The sequence below is a fragment of the Mastomys coucha genome, unplaced genomic scaffold (assembly GCF_008632895.1).
Source record: "Mastomys coucha isolate ucsf_1 unplaced genomic scaffold, UCSF_Mcou_1 pScaffold3, whole genome shotgun sequence".
Lineage (NCBI taxonomy): Eukaryota > Metazoa > Chordata > Mammalia > Rodentia > Muridae > Mastomys > Mastomys coucha.
Window position 1 is genome coordinate 8379698 of NW_022196909.1, and position 12865 is coordinate 8392562.

The 12865-nt window shown below is 52.5% G+C and overlaps 1 protein-coding gene across 3 annotated transcripts in view; it reads right to left on the reverse strand.

Annotated features, from left to right (window-relative positions):
• The window catches only part of Foxo3 (forkhead box O3), a 98103-nt gene extending 85468 nt beyond the window's left edge, over positions 1-12635 (reverse strand). Inside the window, exons 1-2 of one of the 3 annotated variants that reach the window (XM_031348342.1) lie at positions 12222-12635; positions 9689-10420 (exon numbers count right to left, since the gene is read on the reverse strand). In XM_031348342.1, the coding sequence (XP_031204202.1) occupies positions 9689-10306 (618 nt within the window). In that variant the 5' untranslated portion in view covers positions 10307-10420; positions 12222-12635. Of the gene's footprint in view, positions 1-9688; positions 10421-11142; positions 11346-11505; positions 11759-12221 lie in introns of those variants that run through there. The other 2 variants (XM_031348340.1, XM_031348341.1) reach the window with 2 other exon arrangements.
• Positions 12636-12865: the final 230 nt, after the last annotated feature.

The window sequence follows — 12865 nt, forward strand, 5'->3', positions numbered from 1 at the left end:
TATATATATATATATGTACATACACATACACACACTGGTGATGTATAGTGAACTAATGCTGCTGGTGGGGCTATACAGAAAAAGACCTAGTAACGAGGAGATAGCTCTTCTCAAGTTACCAAAGGAACAAACTACTGGGGGTGGGGAGAAGGAGAAAACAAAACAAAACAAAACCAAAAACAAACAAAAAAACAAAAACCAGAACTCAATGGAGAAGTATGAAAGGTTAGAGAGAATAAACAAATCCTTAGTTTGGGAACGGCCAGTGGCCTAGAGCCGAGTGGCTAGCTAATGTTATGAATGAATGCCAAAGGACTGCGGCAGCAGGGACCCCTGGGTTGGGAGTCTTCAAGGTGTGAGTGCATGTGTTCAAAGAGTTTATCGGAATGAAAAGTTCAAACAGCAGCTGGAGTGGTGGTGCAAGTCTATAATCTCAGCAGAGGTGGGGGGGGGGACAGGACCTCAACTCGGGGCCAGATGAACTAGTCAGTAGATTCTACCACACACTTCCACTTAACACACACGCACACACAGACACGTGTAAGTCAAGAAGTTCAAATGGAGACCTCTAGAACAAAGTGTTTTACTTTAGAAAACTCTTACAACAAAGAAGAAAATTAGCATAACTGAATATTAAATAAACTAATATTAAGGAAAATTAAAATGAAAAATCAAGCAGGAGGGTTTAAACATCATTCCGTGCAAGCTTGCTGTGAAATACGGAGTTAAAGGCAAGCATCTGGATAATTCACAGTGAAAGAATATCAGTTTTAAATGTAATAAAAATACTTCAGGGACAGAAGTGGTCCTGAGATTTGAGTGGCCTGGACCATCACTCTGAGTTGTGTGTTTGCTCACTGGTCTGCTGGGAAAGTGCTCTAGTGCGGACAGACCCCAGCCCTCCATTTGATCCCAATCCCAGTTTCCAAGGAGACACTCAACAAGTTTATGTAAAAGTCAGGTTTATACCCAAGAATTGTAGCCTCTTTTAAAAAGGCTACTACGGGCACTGCCGCCTACGTCTCAACTGCCCTCCACCCTTCACCCCACCCTCTCTGCGTGCAGGCTACTCAAGTTATCAGGCAGAAGCAGCCTGTACACTCACACCAAAGTGGTTCAGCCTATCATCTGGAAAGTCTCAGACCTCTCGCCGATCTCCACTACAAAAGCCACAGTTGTAAGTTTTCTCCAACATGTCCCGAATGGCATGAGATGCTTAGCTTCTTACCATCTTAAATCGGCACATGGATCATACAGTCCTGTGGCCAACGGAAACTAGAATTTGGGACCTCTGGCGCACACTACCTTGAAGACAAAAGCAGCGGGCTCTTCACTAGAGATAAACACTAACCTGGCTGGCAATGTACATTATGCAACCTCCCTGTCTGCCTTGGCAGCCTGCCTCTAAACCCACCAATAACTGCACTGCGCAGAGTCAACCACCTCAGAGAAATGTTTTTCATGCCTTTAATTATGAAATCGGATTTGGCAGCCAAACTTCTGCCAGGAACTTGTGGATTTTTTTTTCCTGAAATCTACTTTTCCTTAGGGCTGTGGTCATCTGTCTACCTGCTGTTGTCCGGAGGCATCAGAGGGTTTCTACACTGCATGTACTCTCTATGGTTTCTGAGCAGTATGCTCTCTCTGTGACCCACGGTGAACCAGAAGGCAGAACCTACGGTCTCAAGCCTCCTCCTCCTCCCACTAGAGGAGCAGGCATGTACAGGTCCCTTCAAGTTTTCAGTCCATGAAAAGATCCAGGTAGAAGGACTAAAGCACGGTCCAGCTCACTCCTCACAGCTGTGGTGGTTTTGATGAGAACAGCCCTCATCACAGATTTAAACACTTGCTTCCCAGTTGGTGGAACTGTTTGGGAAGGAGTAGGAGGTGTGGCCTTGGGGGGGGCTTTGATGCTTTAAAAGCCCACCCCATTCCCAGTTCATTCTCTCTTTGCCTGGTGGCTGTCTCGAGATTCAAGCTCTCCAGTAGGCTTCTTGCCTGCATGCTGTCATACTCCCTGCTGTGCTGGCCCGTGGACTCACCCTCTGTGGGCCCCCACTAAAGACCTTCTTCTTCTGTAAGTTGTCTTGGTCATGGTGCCTCTTCACAGCAACAGAAAAGTAACTAAGACACCAGGTCAGAGAGGCATTAGCTGCTGCCGGCACAGCTCCAAAGATCCGTGGTCAAGAATCGTCTGAAGGATTGATGTGAGCATCAGTGGTGACCTATGTAAAAACTCTAGGCAAGACCATGCAGAAACTTCCTAAGTGGCTGTTGTTTTAACTTTTAAATTACTCCATCCCATCCACACGCCAGGAGGCAGAAGAGCAAAACAGAATGCACAAGAGCTCCAAGTCAGACTACGTGTGACTTTTGCTGACCTTAACCACTTCCTTGTCCTGGGATTCACTTACCTTATAGAATCAGTATAATATAAAAACGCAAAATAGACACAAAAAACACAAACAAACCCCCCACATATATGAGCAGCTGGCACAGAGTGTCACAGTGACCTTGTTTCCAATAAGGTCACATTGAGCTTCCAGGTAGACACAGAATCCTCAAAATGCACGACTCAATCCACTACAATTGCCAAATACAACTACCATCACTGGGGGTGGGGAGGTGGGGCAGAATGAAGACTAATGGCCCCTCAGAGCACTGCACAGTTATAAGTTAGTCTCCCAGAGGCATGACTGACAAAACTTAGCTAGAAATGAGTTCCGGCTCACGGGACTCTGGGAAAGCTTGGGAGATCAGAAGGCCAACAATCACAAGCAGCACTAAAACAATGCTAAATCAATAATGCTGTTGACTTTTAACATGATCTATTAAAGACTCCTATTAGGTGTACATCTTTAACATCCTTTTGTGTGTACGTATGCGCGTGTGGTGGCCAGAGGTCAAGCTAGCCTGCCACTTTTCAGGGGCGCTCTACCAGCCTTTTTATATCTTGTTTATTGAGGCAGGATCTCTTAGTGGTCTGGGGCTGACCTAGGGCTAGACTGCCTAGACAGAGCTCTCTACCTCCCAGTGCTAGGATTACAAGTGCCTACCACACACCAGTGTGTACACCAGTGGACAGGCATGCATGCTCATGAATGCACACGCGGAGGCCAGTGGAAGGTGCCAGCTGTCTTCTGTGGCTCTCACTGCCTCAAGGCAGGGTCTGTCACTGAACTAGAAACTTACTATTTGGGGTTAAGCTGGCCAGGGAGCTCTTGGAGTTCTGTTTCTTCCTAACAATACTATGGACACAGGCACCCAACCACGTCTTGGCCTTTTCCTGGCCCCTTCCTTCACAGGTGAGTTATTTCCCAGCAGGTAGAAATATAGCTTTCCATGTATCCAAGGCTTATGTCCTCCAATACAGAAGATTACAAACAACCTCACTCCCTGACCAGCTCTGCTCCTATAGGAGAGGGAAGAAACTTTTCAGGTGGCACCCTCAGTGTGTGCTGATGCTGAAGACAGTGTGTGTACCTGTGGACAAGCCTGAGTTCCTCTTTCCCACCACACCTTGTCCTATTTCTGGTGTGAACTGTACTTTTCATAGTAAGAATCCAGCATCCCAAGAAACTCCACCTTCACCACCCATCATGTCAACACAAAGCCATCAGGTCTGAGGCCGTGGGCACCCTCACGGCTGCAAGTATCCAGGCCACCCCACCAGCTCAAAGTCCTGAGTCACAGTCTCAACTTTCCCCAACAAGAATCTCAGAAGAAGGCCACCCTTGTGGGCTGAGGACCCAGGGCACCAAAAATCACCTCCTATATCAGAGGAGGTCCTTGTTGTTGTCTAACACCCAGTATCTGACAGTCCCGAGAAGACAGAAAGAACCTGGGGGGGGGGAGCTGGGCAATGGAGTCTGAGGGGACTTCTTCTGCAAGGTGAACTGAGAGTTTCCGGTGGAGATGTGGGGTGGGGTGGGGTTGGGGTGGGGGTGTGGAGCCACTCCTATGAGAGGCAGCTCAGAGGAAGGGGGAGGAGCCAGAGAGAGCAAATGAAGAAGGAGCTTGCAGAACTGGAAGCAAAGTGCCCTGACAGAAGCAGCCTGGAAACCACAGAGGCTAGCAGCTCACCTTCCACAGCACTGGAGCCTGCACTCCTGTGAACACACTTTAACCACACCTCAGCACGCTGTGAAACCCTGACCCGGTCACTCGTGCTCCTGGCCTGGTACTTCACCAGGAACAAATGAAGCAGACCTCTTATGACCCCTTTTAGTTATGAGTTGAAGTGAAAAGCAATGTGGATGAGTCAGCTCTATACAGTCCCACACGCCCAGAGGACCAGCCTCCCGAACCAGGCCTCATCAACAGAACCAAAGAGCTCACATCCGTGCAAGGATGCAGATGGGCTCTGGTACAGGGGGAGCTTCTCTCAAACAGACACAAGCTCTAGGCCTCATGCCACAGAGGCCTTTTATCTACCTAGCAAGCTCAAAGTGACCTGCAGACAGCCAAAGGGCAGCTCTGACCCAAGAGTTTGACATCTGCTAGAGCCTCTCAGCAGAGGTGAGGCACTAAGAACGACAGAACGCACGTGCGCAAGATGAAAGGGTGAGCAATAAGAACACATTCACAAAACAGCTCTCCGGGTAGCAGCCCGTCTCTGCCCTCTGGAACTTAAACTCCTGTGTACTAGAATGTTATCTGCCATACACAACCATCGTATCCCTGAGGGTGGCCAGAATGCCCCGTGGACAGTGTGCTTTTAAGCAACACGGGAGCTCATGGAAGTGGATGCAAAGGATTTTCACTGTGCTGCCTTCAATTCACTTCCGGCCAAGCTGGACCGGCCGTGGGAATTAAGATGCTCTTGTGTGTCTGCTCCCCAGTTCTTTCTGTAGCAGCCATAAAGCAAATTGGTTCCTAGACTCTTCCATGTGTGGCACACACAAGAGAAATAAGTTAGTCAAGAAGAGGATCAAGTCTGTCTCCCAAAGGAAAGATATTACAACAAAAATAAATTCCATTTTCTCTCCAGCCCTAGAAATCCAGACTCTCAGACACCAGCAATGGATAAGAGGTGAACTCACCTCAGGCCTACCAGGCTTTTCTCTGTATTATCATCAAGTTTGGGTGGGTGTCTGCTAAGTTTTCTCTAGTGCAAGTAAATGACTCTTTTAGTAGACAAGGCCTTTTTCATTATCTTCCAGATAGACTCTCTGGAAGATAGTTTGTACCAGATAAACTATCTGGTATGTTTAAATATGAATCAGAAGCAGAACACTAAAAAGTTTATTTTCTATGTTTTCCATGGTATCATTTCCTTAAAAGAGACCCCCCGGAAGTCTCCTAAAATTAGCGTGCTATAGTTTCATTTTCTGAGGAGATGAACACATGAAAACACACACAGCTTCCCTCTGAAGAGTCTTTCTGTCACCTGGGGTTCAAAGATCAAAGTCTAAAAGGTCCAATTTCCTCACTTCATAGGTCAGTGACACAGCTTTGCAAAAGAGGAAAAAAGCCCCCAGTGCAGGCAGTGGGGCCGCAGAAAAGCGGAAGCCTGTTACTGAGAATCACTGGCAAAGACAGGCTGCCAGAGGAAATTACGAAACAACAACAAAGGCCAGGCAGAAGACAGATTCTTCACACACAGCTGTAACTGGCCTTTTGGCACTGGAAGGGGACAAAGACCAAACTGCAAACCGAGATGGAATTACAGCTATGTTGTTTTGAAATTTAAAATGAAATTTGAAACAAACTGCCATTAAAGTAACACTTTCTTAATACAGTCTATTGAAGTCTCTCCAGGGTCCCTTCCAGGAAGTGCCATGGGCTGGACAACTCTTTTCTTTTTACTTTGCAACCATCAACAAGGCATGCTTCCCCATGAAAGGTTCAGACTCGGAAGGCTTCCCCCTCTGCCCTACAGCAGAGGTCTGCCCACAGTGGGTTTCCCACAGAAACACACACACAGTGGGTTTCCCACAGAAACGCATGGCTGTTTAGCATGATGCCCTAACCCTAACCCATGCTACAGGCACCAGTGCTGTGGAGGGTGAGCTGCTAGCCTCTGTGAGTGAGTGTGGGGTCTGTAACACAGAGTAAATGATAGACAGGGATTCCTGGTAAAACCCTGAGTCCTTGCGGCCTCCCAACAGGCAGGGTTCATGCTACATTAACTACAGTGCGGTCCAAGTAAACTTAATCTGAATAAAGGAACCTTCTCCCCGCCCCAACAACCACATCTGGTTGTTCCCTCCACTCTAATGCTAAGGTAAGGGACCTTTGAGCTAGCCATCACCCTCCCAGCACAGCACACACTGAGCAAGGGCTTCCTCTTTGTTAAAATGCTACTTCAGACTTCCTAAGCAACCACACCATAGGATGACATATCCATCCCGCAGCTCCCCAAACGCGAGCCCTTTGCTTGGCCTCCCCCTCCCGTGTGCTGTGGGAGAGGGGAAGCAAATGGGCCTCACAGGGAAACCAAACAGCTTTAGGACCGATTTAAAGAATGCAGTGCGATAAGGCCCAGACAGAGACCTGGACACTGTAGCTGCCAATTAGCCTTGCACTACCTGTGACCTGAGAACAGGTCTTTAATCTCTTCAGCAACAAAAGGATGGAACTAACATCAGCAAGCTGCATCTTGACTACGCATGAGGATCGCCTGAGGAACCCAAAGCAAAAAAAGGTGCCGATGCTGAGTGGCACGAGTCAAACTCTACCCAGTTCTCTGAGCACTAGTGTTTTTCAGTTTACTCCCAGGTAATTCTAAAAAGCCAACCAATGCTGAAAATGACTGGTCTAAATTCCAATTTCAAGGCATCTTTTCTAATTCTTTAATTCTGTAATTTTGGCTTTTGGAGGCAGTCTTTCTATTATGTAGTCCTGGAACTCACCATGTAGACCAGGCTAGCCTCAAAGTCAGAGTCAGAGACTGCCTGCCTCTGCCTCCTGAGTGCTGTGATTAAAAGAGACTACCATTAATCCCTGGCTTCATTCTGTAATCTTAAAGTGATATTTCTGGTTATAGACTCATACCACAAAAGCACATCCTAAGACTCGAATTCCTGAACTCTAGGCAAACATCTGCAGGTTAACCTGAATTCTAGGCATTTTTAGAAGCTAAAAATCTTAAAGTACAACTCACAATGAAAGTACTGTGGTTAAAGCGCAGGTTTCTAAAATGGCTTACACATCACAAGAGTCAGTTCTTAACCTCAGATGCACAGGCGTGGGTCACATTAGCTCCTCACCCCTTTCCCCCTTACCTTCCAGCCCCACTAAACCAGCAGACAAAAAAAGGCTGGCATTAGTCATAGCCAGTGTATAAACCCGGCCGGCCGGCCGGCCGGCCAGCCAGCCTTGTGTTCAAAGGGCCTTCTCTCCCCATCATTAAAGATATGGAAGTGCCAGCACGGCTGCTTCCTTTGATGAAGGTCATCTTACAAAAACTTCAACTAAATTATATTCCTTCAAGTCTTCAAGGATCCCATGACACATATCCTTAAAATTAAACCAAAAATAATCATAAAATATATGCCCTAAATTAAACACAATAAGCTTTGAGATACTCTATTGGCACTATCTCATATGGCCTTAGTTAAAACTGTGAGACAAACAATTATAATATGACCACATATGACTGTGTCCCCTTAGCTCTACTGAAAGCCTAAAATCTTTATGAAAATATGGACCAAACTCAGTTGTGGCTTCTTTTGGTTACCACTTTCAGAAGCAAATCTAAAAAGAAAATAATTCAAGCCACAAACGTACAAAACTGGTTATTTGTATGAGCACAATAACAAGAAACACTACTTACGGAATTAAATTACTTTTGAAATCTTAAAAAAAAAAATCAGAGGGGACTAATGAGATGGCTCAGTGGGTAAAAGTGCTTGCCACCAAAGTTCAACTCCCAGAATCCACTTGTTGGAAGGAGAGACCCACCCCCAAAAGTTGTCCTCTGACTTATAAACACACACACACACACACACACACCCCTCAGTCCTTTCTGCTCTCTCCCTCACCCCTACTCTAATATATATTATATTATATATATTACATATATGCACAGACACACATTAGGTAAGGTCAAAATCCTTTCCTATGTTAACTTGTAAAGTTGAGTAAACTCCTTCTACAGGAAATTCAAATATGTAGGATTTAACTTCAAGTGTGAAGTTGTTGAAAAATATTCCAAACTCCCGAATGAATTTTGCCTGACTCTACATACCCCTTCCAGACAATGGACACTGACACAGAGCCGCTCCATCTGCTTCGAGGCAGTTTTCAAAGCTATCACATTAGCAATACTTCCAAGCAGGCCCTCGTCCTTTCTGTAACCAACCCTAACTTCACCATCCCTTTGGAAATCAACAAAACTGGATCAAATATAAGCTTGTAACATCGGCATCTGTGTCACCGGAAATGAGATGGGTTTGTGGAATAGTATCAAAGCACAAATTCTGCTTTTAAACCGTCCACGCAAGGCTCTTCAGTAACAGACACTTTTTCAAGTCACTTCATCTGCAAGGCTCTTCCAGAGGTTTTATCTCAGGTCTCCACGGAGACAAACGGTTCTTATTTGTACACCTAAAAACCTAGAAGCCAGAAGCCACAGAGCTCACAATGACAGCGAAGAAAGAAAAGGAAGGAAAGTGCAGGCAGGAGCAACTGCTGGGTGACTTCCCTCCAGTGACTGACAGGACTTCGGCTGCTTTCAGAGGAATGCGCCTGGAGCTGCCCGAAGAGCAGGGCAGCCCGGCAGGGGACCAGGAGTCAATCTCTTTGGATGCCCAACTGCAGGAAGTCATTACATCATAGGCCTTTCCTCACCTCTCCCTACCACGTGTCAGTTGCCCCAAGAGGCTGAAAGGGAACCGAAGAGCCTCTCTGGCTCCTTTATAGATAGAAGCCATTATGGCCCAACCCTGCAATCAGCCCTTTCCTCCCTCCTCCCCTCCCTCCCTCCCACAAAGGTAAAGCTCAGACCGGAGTCCCTGACACGTGACACCCGCCTCAAACACTGCCTGCAGCAGCCTAGACCTCCACCGGAGCAGCAGGTGTAGCCAGTACACTTTTCGAGACAAACCCGACCTGTTTCAAGCCCCAGAGCATTCCAGAGGCTACCTGCTGGGAGGCTTGCTGGAATGACGTCCTTAAAGAGTAAAGGTGTGTGAGGAAAGGCAGGAGAGCCGGCCAGGGAACAGTCTGCAATCATTGCTTTTTCTAATGGGATCAATTTGCTGCTTGTCGGGGTCAACAGCCACAAGCACAAGTTGGACCCAAAGATACTCAGTTTGCTAGCATCATGCTCCTGTCACTGACTTGAACGCTGAGCCAGACACTCCCCCACACGCGCCTTCTCTCCACCCGCACTGTCCTCGGTACATCCTACTTCCACCCCCTGTATTCCAAAGTTGGCCGCGGAGCTACCTCCTGCCCGCAGCCGGGGTAATACAGCACGTACAAATGTCTTGGTCCTTCCTCTTTAGTGTCTCCTGCCCACAGCCTCCTCATCTGGGCATGCCCAAAACTTGCCTAGGACCCTCCCTTCCCACTCTGAGGCCATCCCCAGGCTTCCCTGCTCTAGGAGGGAAAAGAACCCCCACCCCACCCCAAAGCAGAAGCTCCTCTGCCAACCCTCTCCAGCAAACCGACCGCTTCAATACGCGCTGGGCGCTGCGCAGGCCTGGCAGGTCCGACCGCCAGCCCCCTGATAGGCACGCACCTTCCAGCCTGCAGAGCTGTTGCTGTCGCCCTTATCCTTGAAGTAGGGCACACAGCGCACCATCCACTCGTAGATCTGGGACAAAGTGAGCCGTTTATCCGGGGAGCTCTCGATGGCACGGGTGATCAGGTCCGCATAGGACAGGTTCCCCCAGGCATTCCGCCGCGAGGAGCATTTCCTTGGTTGCCCAGAACCCCCAGCCGCCCCCGGCTGCAGCGGTGGCAGTGGCTGCTGAGGCTGTAGCTGTGTCGGCGTGCCCCCACTCAGCGCGCCTGTGGCAGACGCTGGCCCGGACCCGAGGTCCTGCCCTCCCGGAGCCAGCAGCCTAGCTGAATCCTCGAGGAGCAGCCCGGAGCCCAGCGTGCCGCTCACGCCGCCCCCGATCACCATGGCCGAGCTGGCTCGGCCGCCGCCGTCCTCGTCGTCTTCATCGTCGTCCTCCTCGGGGATCATGGAGTCTGCGGCCGTCTCCCCCGAGGGCTTGGCCGGGCTCGCCTGCAGCTCCGGCCTCTGCAGGGGCCACGTACAGGAGCGTGGCCGACTCTGTGGCTCGAACTCTGGGTCCAGCTCCACTTCGAGCGGAGAGAGCGGGACCGGGGAGGCTGGTGCCTCTGCCATCTTCGCCGCCTGCCCGCCGCCCGCGGCTTGGGCTCTGGCTCTGTCCTCTCGCGCCCAGGCTGGGTGCGGCGGGGGAGGGATGGGGCGCCGCGAAGGCTCGAAAGCTCCAGCTACCTAGGGAAGCGCGAAGAGAAGAGTTGGTTATCCCTGGGGGTCGGAGTCTAGTCCACGGAGACCCCTCGCCCGCGGCCCCGGCGGCCGCCACCTAGAACGGACAGACCTGGGGACGTGCGTCCCCGCGAGCGAACCTGGCGCAGCAGACGCCGCCCCCTGGCCCGGCCGCCCCGGAGACGCGAGCGAATCGACGGCCGCGCGCGGGGCAGCCCCCTCCCCCGCCGCCAGAACGGCAGGTCTCTCCCGGGCTCGGTGGCGGGGCGGAGCGGGGGAGGGGCGCCCCGGGGCAGGGGTGGCCGTCCCTGTAAAGTGTTGGGCGGCCCCGGGACCCCAGCAGCACAGCAGTGGTCGGAGGGCGTGCGTGCGTGCGTGCGTTTGTTTATGTTTGGCTCCGGCCCGCTCTAGTGCCTCCCGCGGAGGCGCAGCCGAAGTCAGCAGAGTCCTGGGCTCTTCTCCGGTCCTCGAGCCGTGCGATCCCTCTCCTCCCCACCCCCGAGCCCCGCATACCCCTCCCACACGAGAGGCCCCCCCAGGGCTGGCGCGGGCAACTCCCGTCTTTTCCTCTCCACCCGCGGAGCAGCAGCAGGGCAAGCGTGGGGTCTGGGTGCAGACCTGCCAGGGTCACTTCCAACGAGAGAGAGAGAGAGAGAGAGAGAGAGAGAGAGAGAGAGAGAGAGAGAGAGGGAGAGAGAGGGAGAGAGGGCCGACCCCGCAGGACTCACTACTAATTAAATGTGAGGTGTCTTTTCTCGGGGACGTGGGGCCCTCCGCCCCCTTCCAGGTCAGAAACGGGAAGGAGGAAGCAAGTGGGACCAGAAATCTTCCAACAGGTCGGGAAGCGCCAAATCTCTCGGACTGCACGAAAACCCGGACCAGCACGTTCATCACCTCCTCGCTCCCGCTGCTGCCATCTTGACAGTTCCCCCCTTCCCTCAAGTCCTTTAAAGACACTAGCGGGAGAGGAGGGCGGGGGGAGCACACCGAGTCACGGGGAGGGAAAGGGAAGCGCCTGGCCCAGCTCGGAAACAGATCCGGAGTCACTGGCAAGGCGGCCGCCCGCCCCGCTGCCCAGCTCCGGCGCCTACCTCGGCTGCTCTCCCTTCAGGGACGAGGCGGGAGGGCGTCCGATTCGGCGCGAGCCCAGGGCACCGCGACCAGGGGACTCTCGGGCCGCCGCCGCCGCCCGCCGGAGGAACCGCCTGTCAGCCCGTGCCGCGCCGCCGCCTTCCACATTCCTCCTCCTCCTTTCCACGAGCAGGGTGGCCGCGGCGGCTGCACAAAGTTATAGACGCTCGCGGGGAGCCTCAACCTAGGCTGACGGCGGGGCGGGTCCGCGCCCAGGGGGAGGGCTGGGGCGGGGGCCGGGAGGGCTGCCGTCCGTCCGTGCGTGCGTGGGGGGGTGCGCGCGGGGGCGCACTCGCGCCTGCGCGGGGCTGCGGGCGTGGGGCCGGGGACGCGCAATGCGCGCGGCTGGGGCTCGGGGCTCGGCCCTCCGTGCGGGGCTCCCGCGCTCTCCCGGGAATCTCAGCCGCCACGCCGGCCCGGGACGCGAGGCCAAGTCGGGGGCGCACCGCCGAACGCCACTGGCTGGGCCCTGCGTTTGGCTTACGGGTCCCTGGCCCTGCGCGTGGGTGCGTGGGGTCGTGAGCCCGCCCCCGGGATCGGGTTCCTTCTTAGAACCTGACACCGGGGGAACACACCCGAGTGAAGACGCCAGGCGCACCGAGGACGAGGGTTACGTTGGCTTGGAAACCCTGACCGGCGGAGAGAGCAGCGCCTTACGTTAGGACTGGACCCTCACCTGGGACGCCCAGCGACACTCGTGCTTCGCTTTCCACGGGTTTTGTTTTGTTTTTAAGGCTAACCGGAAAAAGTGCAACTCGGGGAGAAAAGTGCAGCGCGCGCGCCCCCAGTCCTAAACGCTGGAGCAGAAGATGCCTAGCTGGAAGCGGGCGACAGTTTTCTTGTGACACAGCAGCCAGATTACGTGCTGGACTTTTTTCAAGTCCTTCGACTTCAGGCAGCACCTTCACGATCCCTGATCCCACGATCCGATCCCACGATCCGCGCCTCTAGGCCGTGCGTGCGTGCTTTCCTGCGCCACCTGCGCCGCGCGTGCCGAAAATCCACGCATCTTGATCCATAATGTATCTCTCAAAACGAAACCCTCTCAGTCCCCCGCAGCTAAAAGTCTGGGCTCTGCCACCACAACCCAGCACCCCCAAAAACAGCCAGCCTAGAAGAGCCCGCAGAGGCCGCCCACCCCGGGGGACTCCAGCCTCCAGGCTTTCCGCGCGACCCGTCACTCAAGTGACGTGGGGCCCCGCCCCTGCGCCAAGCTAGTTCGACGCGTACAAACAGATGATGTCATTGTCTCCACACGCGCGTGACCCCGGAGCCCTGCGCCGCGTCGCCATTCGCTGCGCGGCTTCCTCGTCAAGGGCA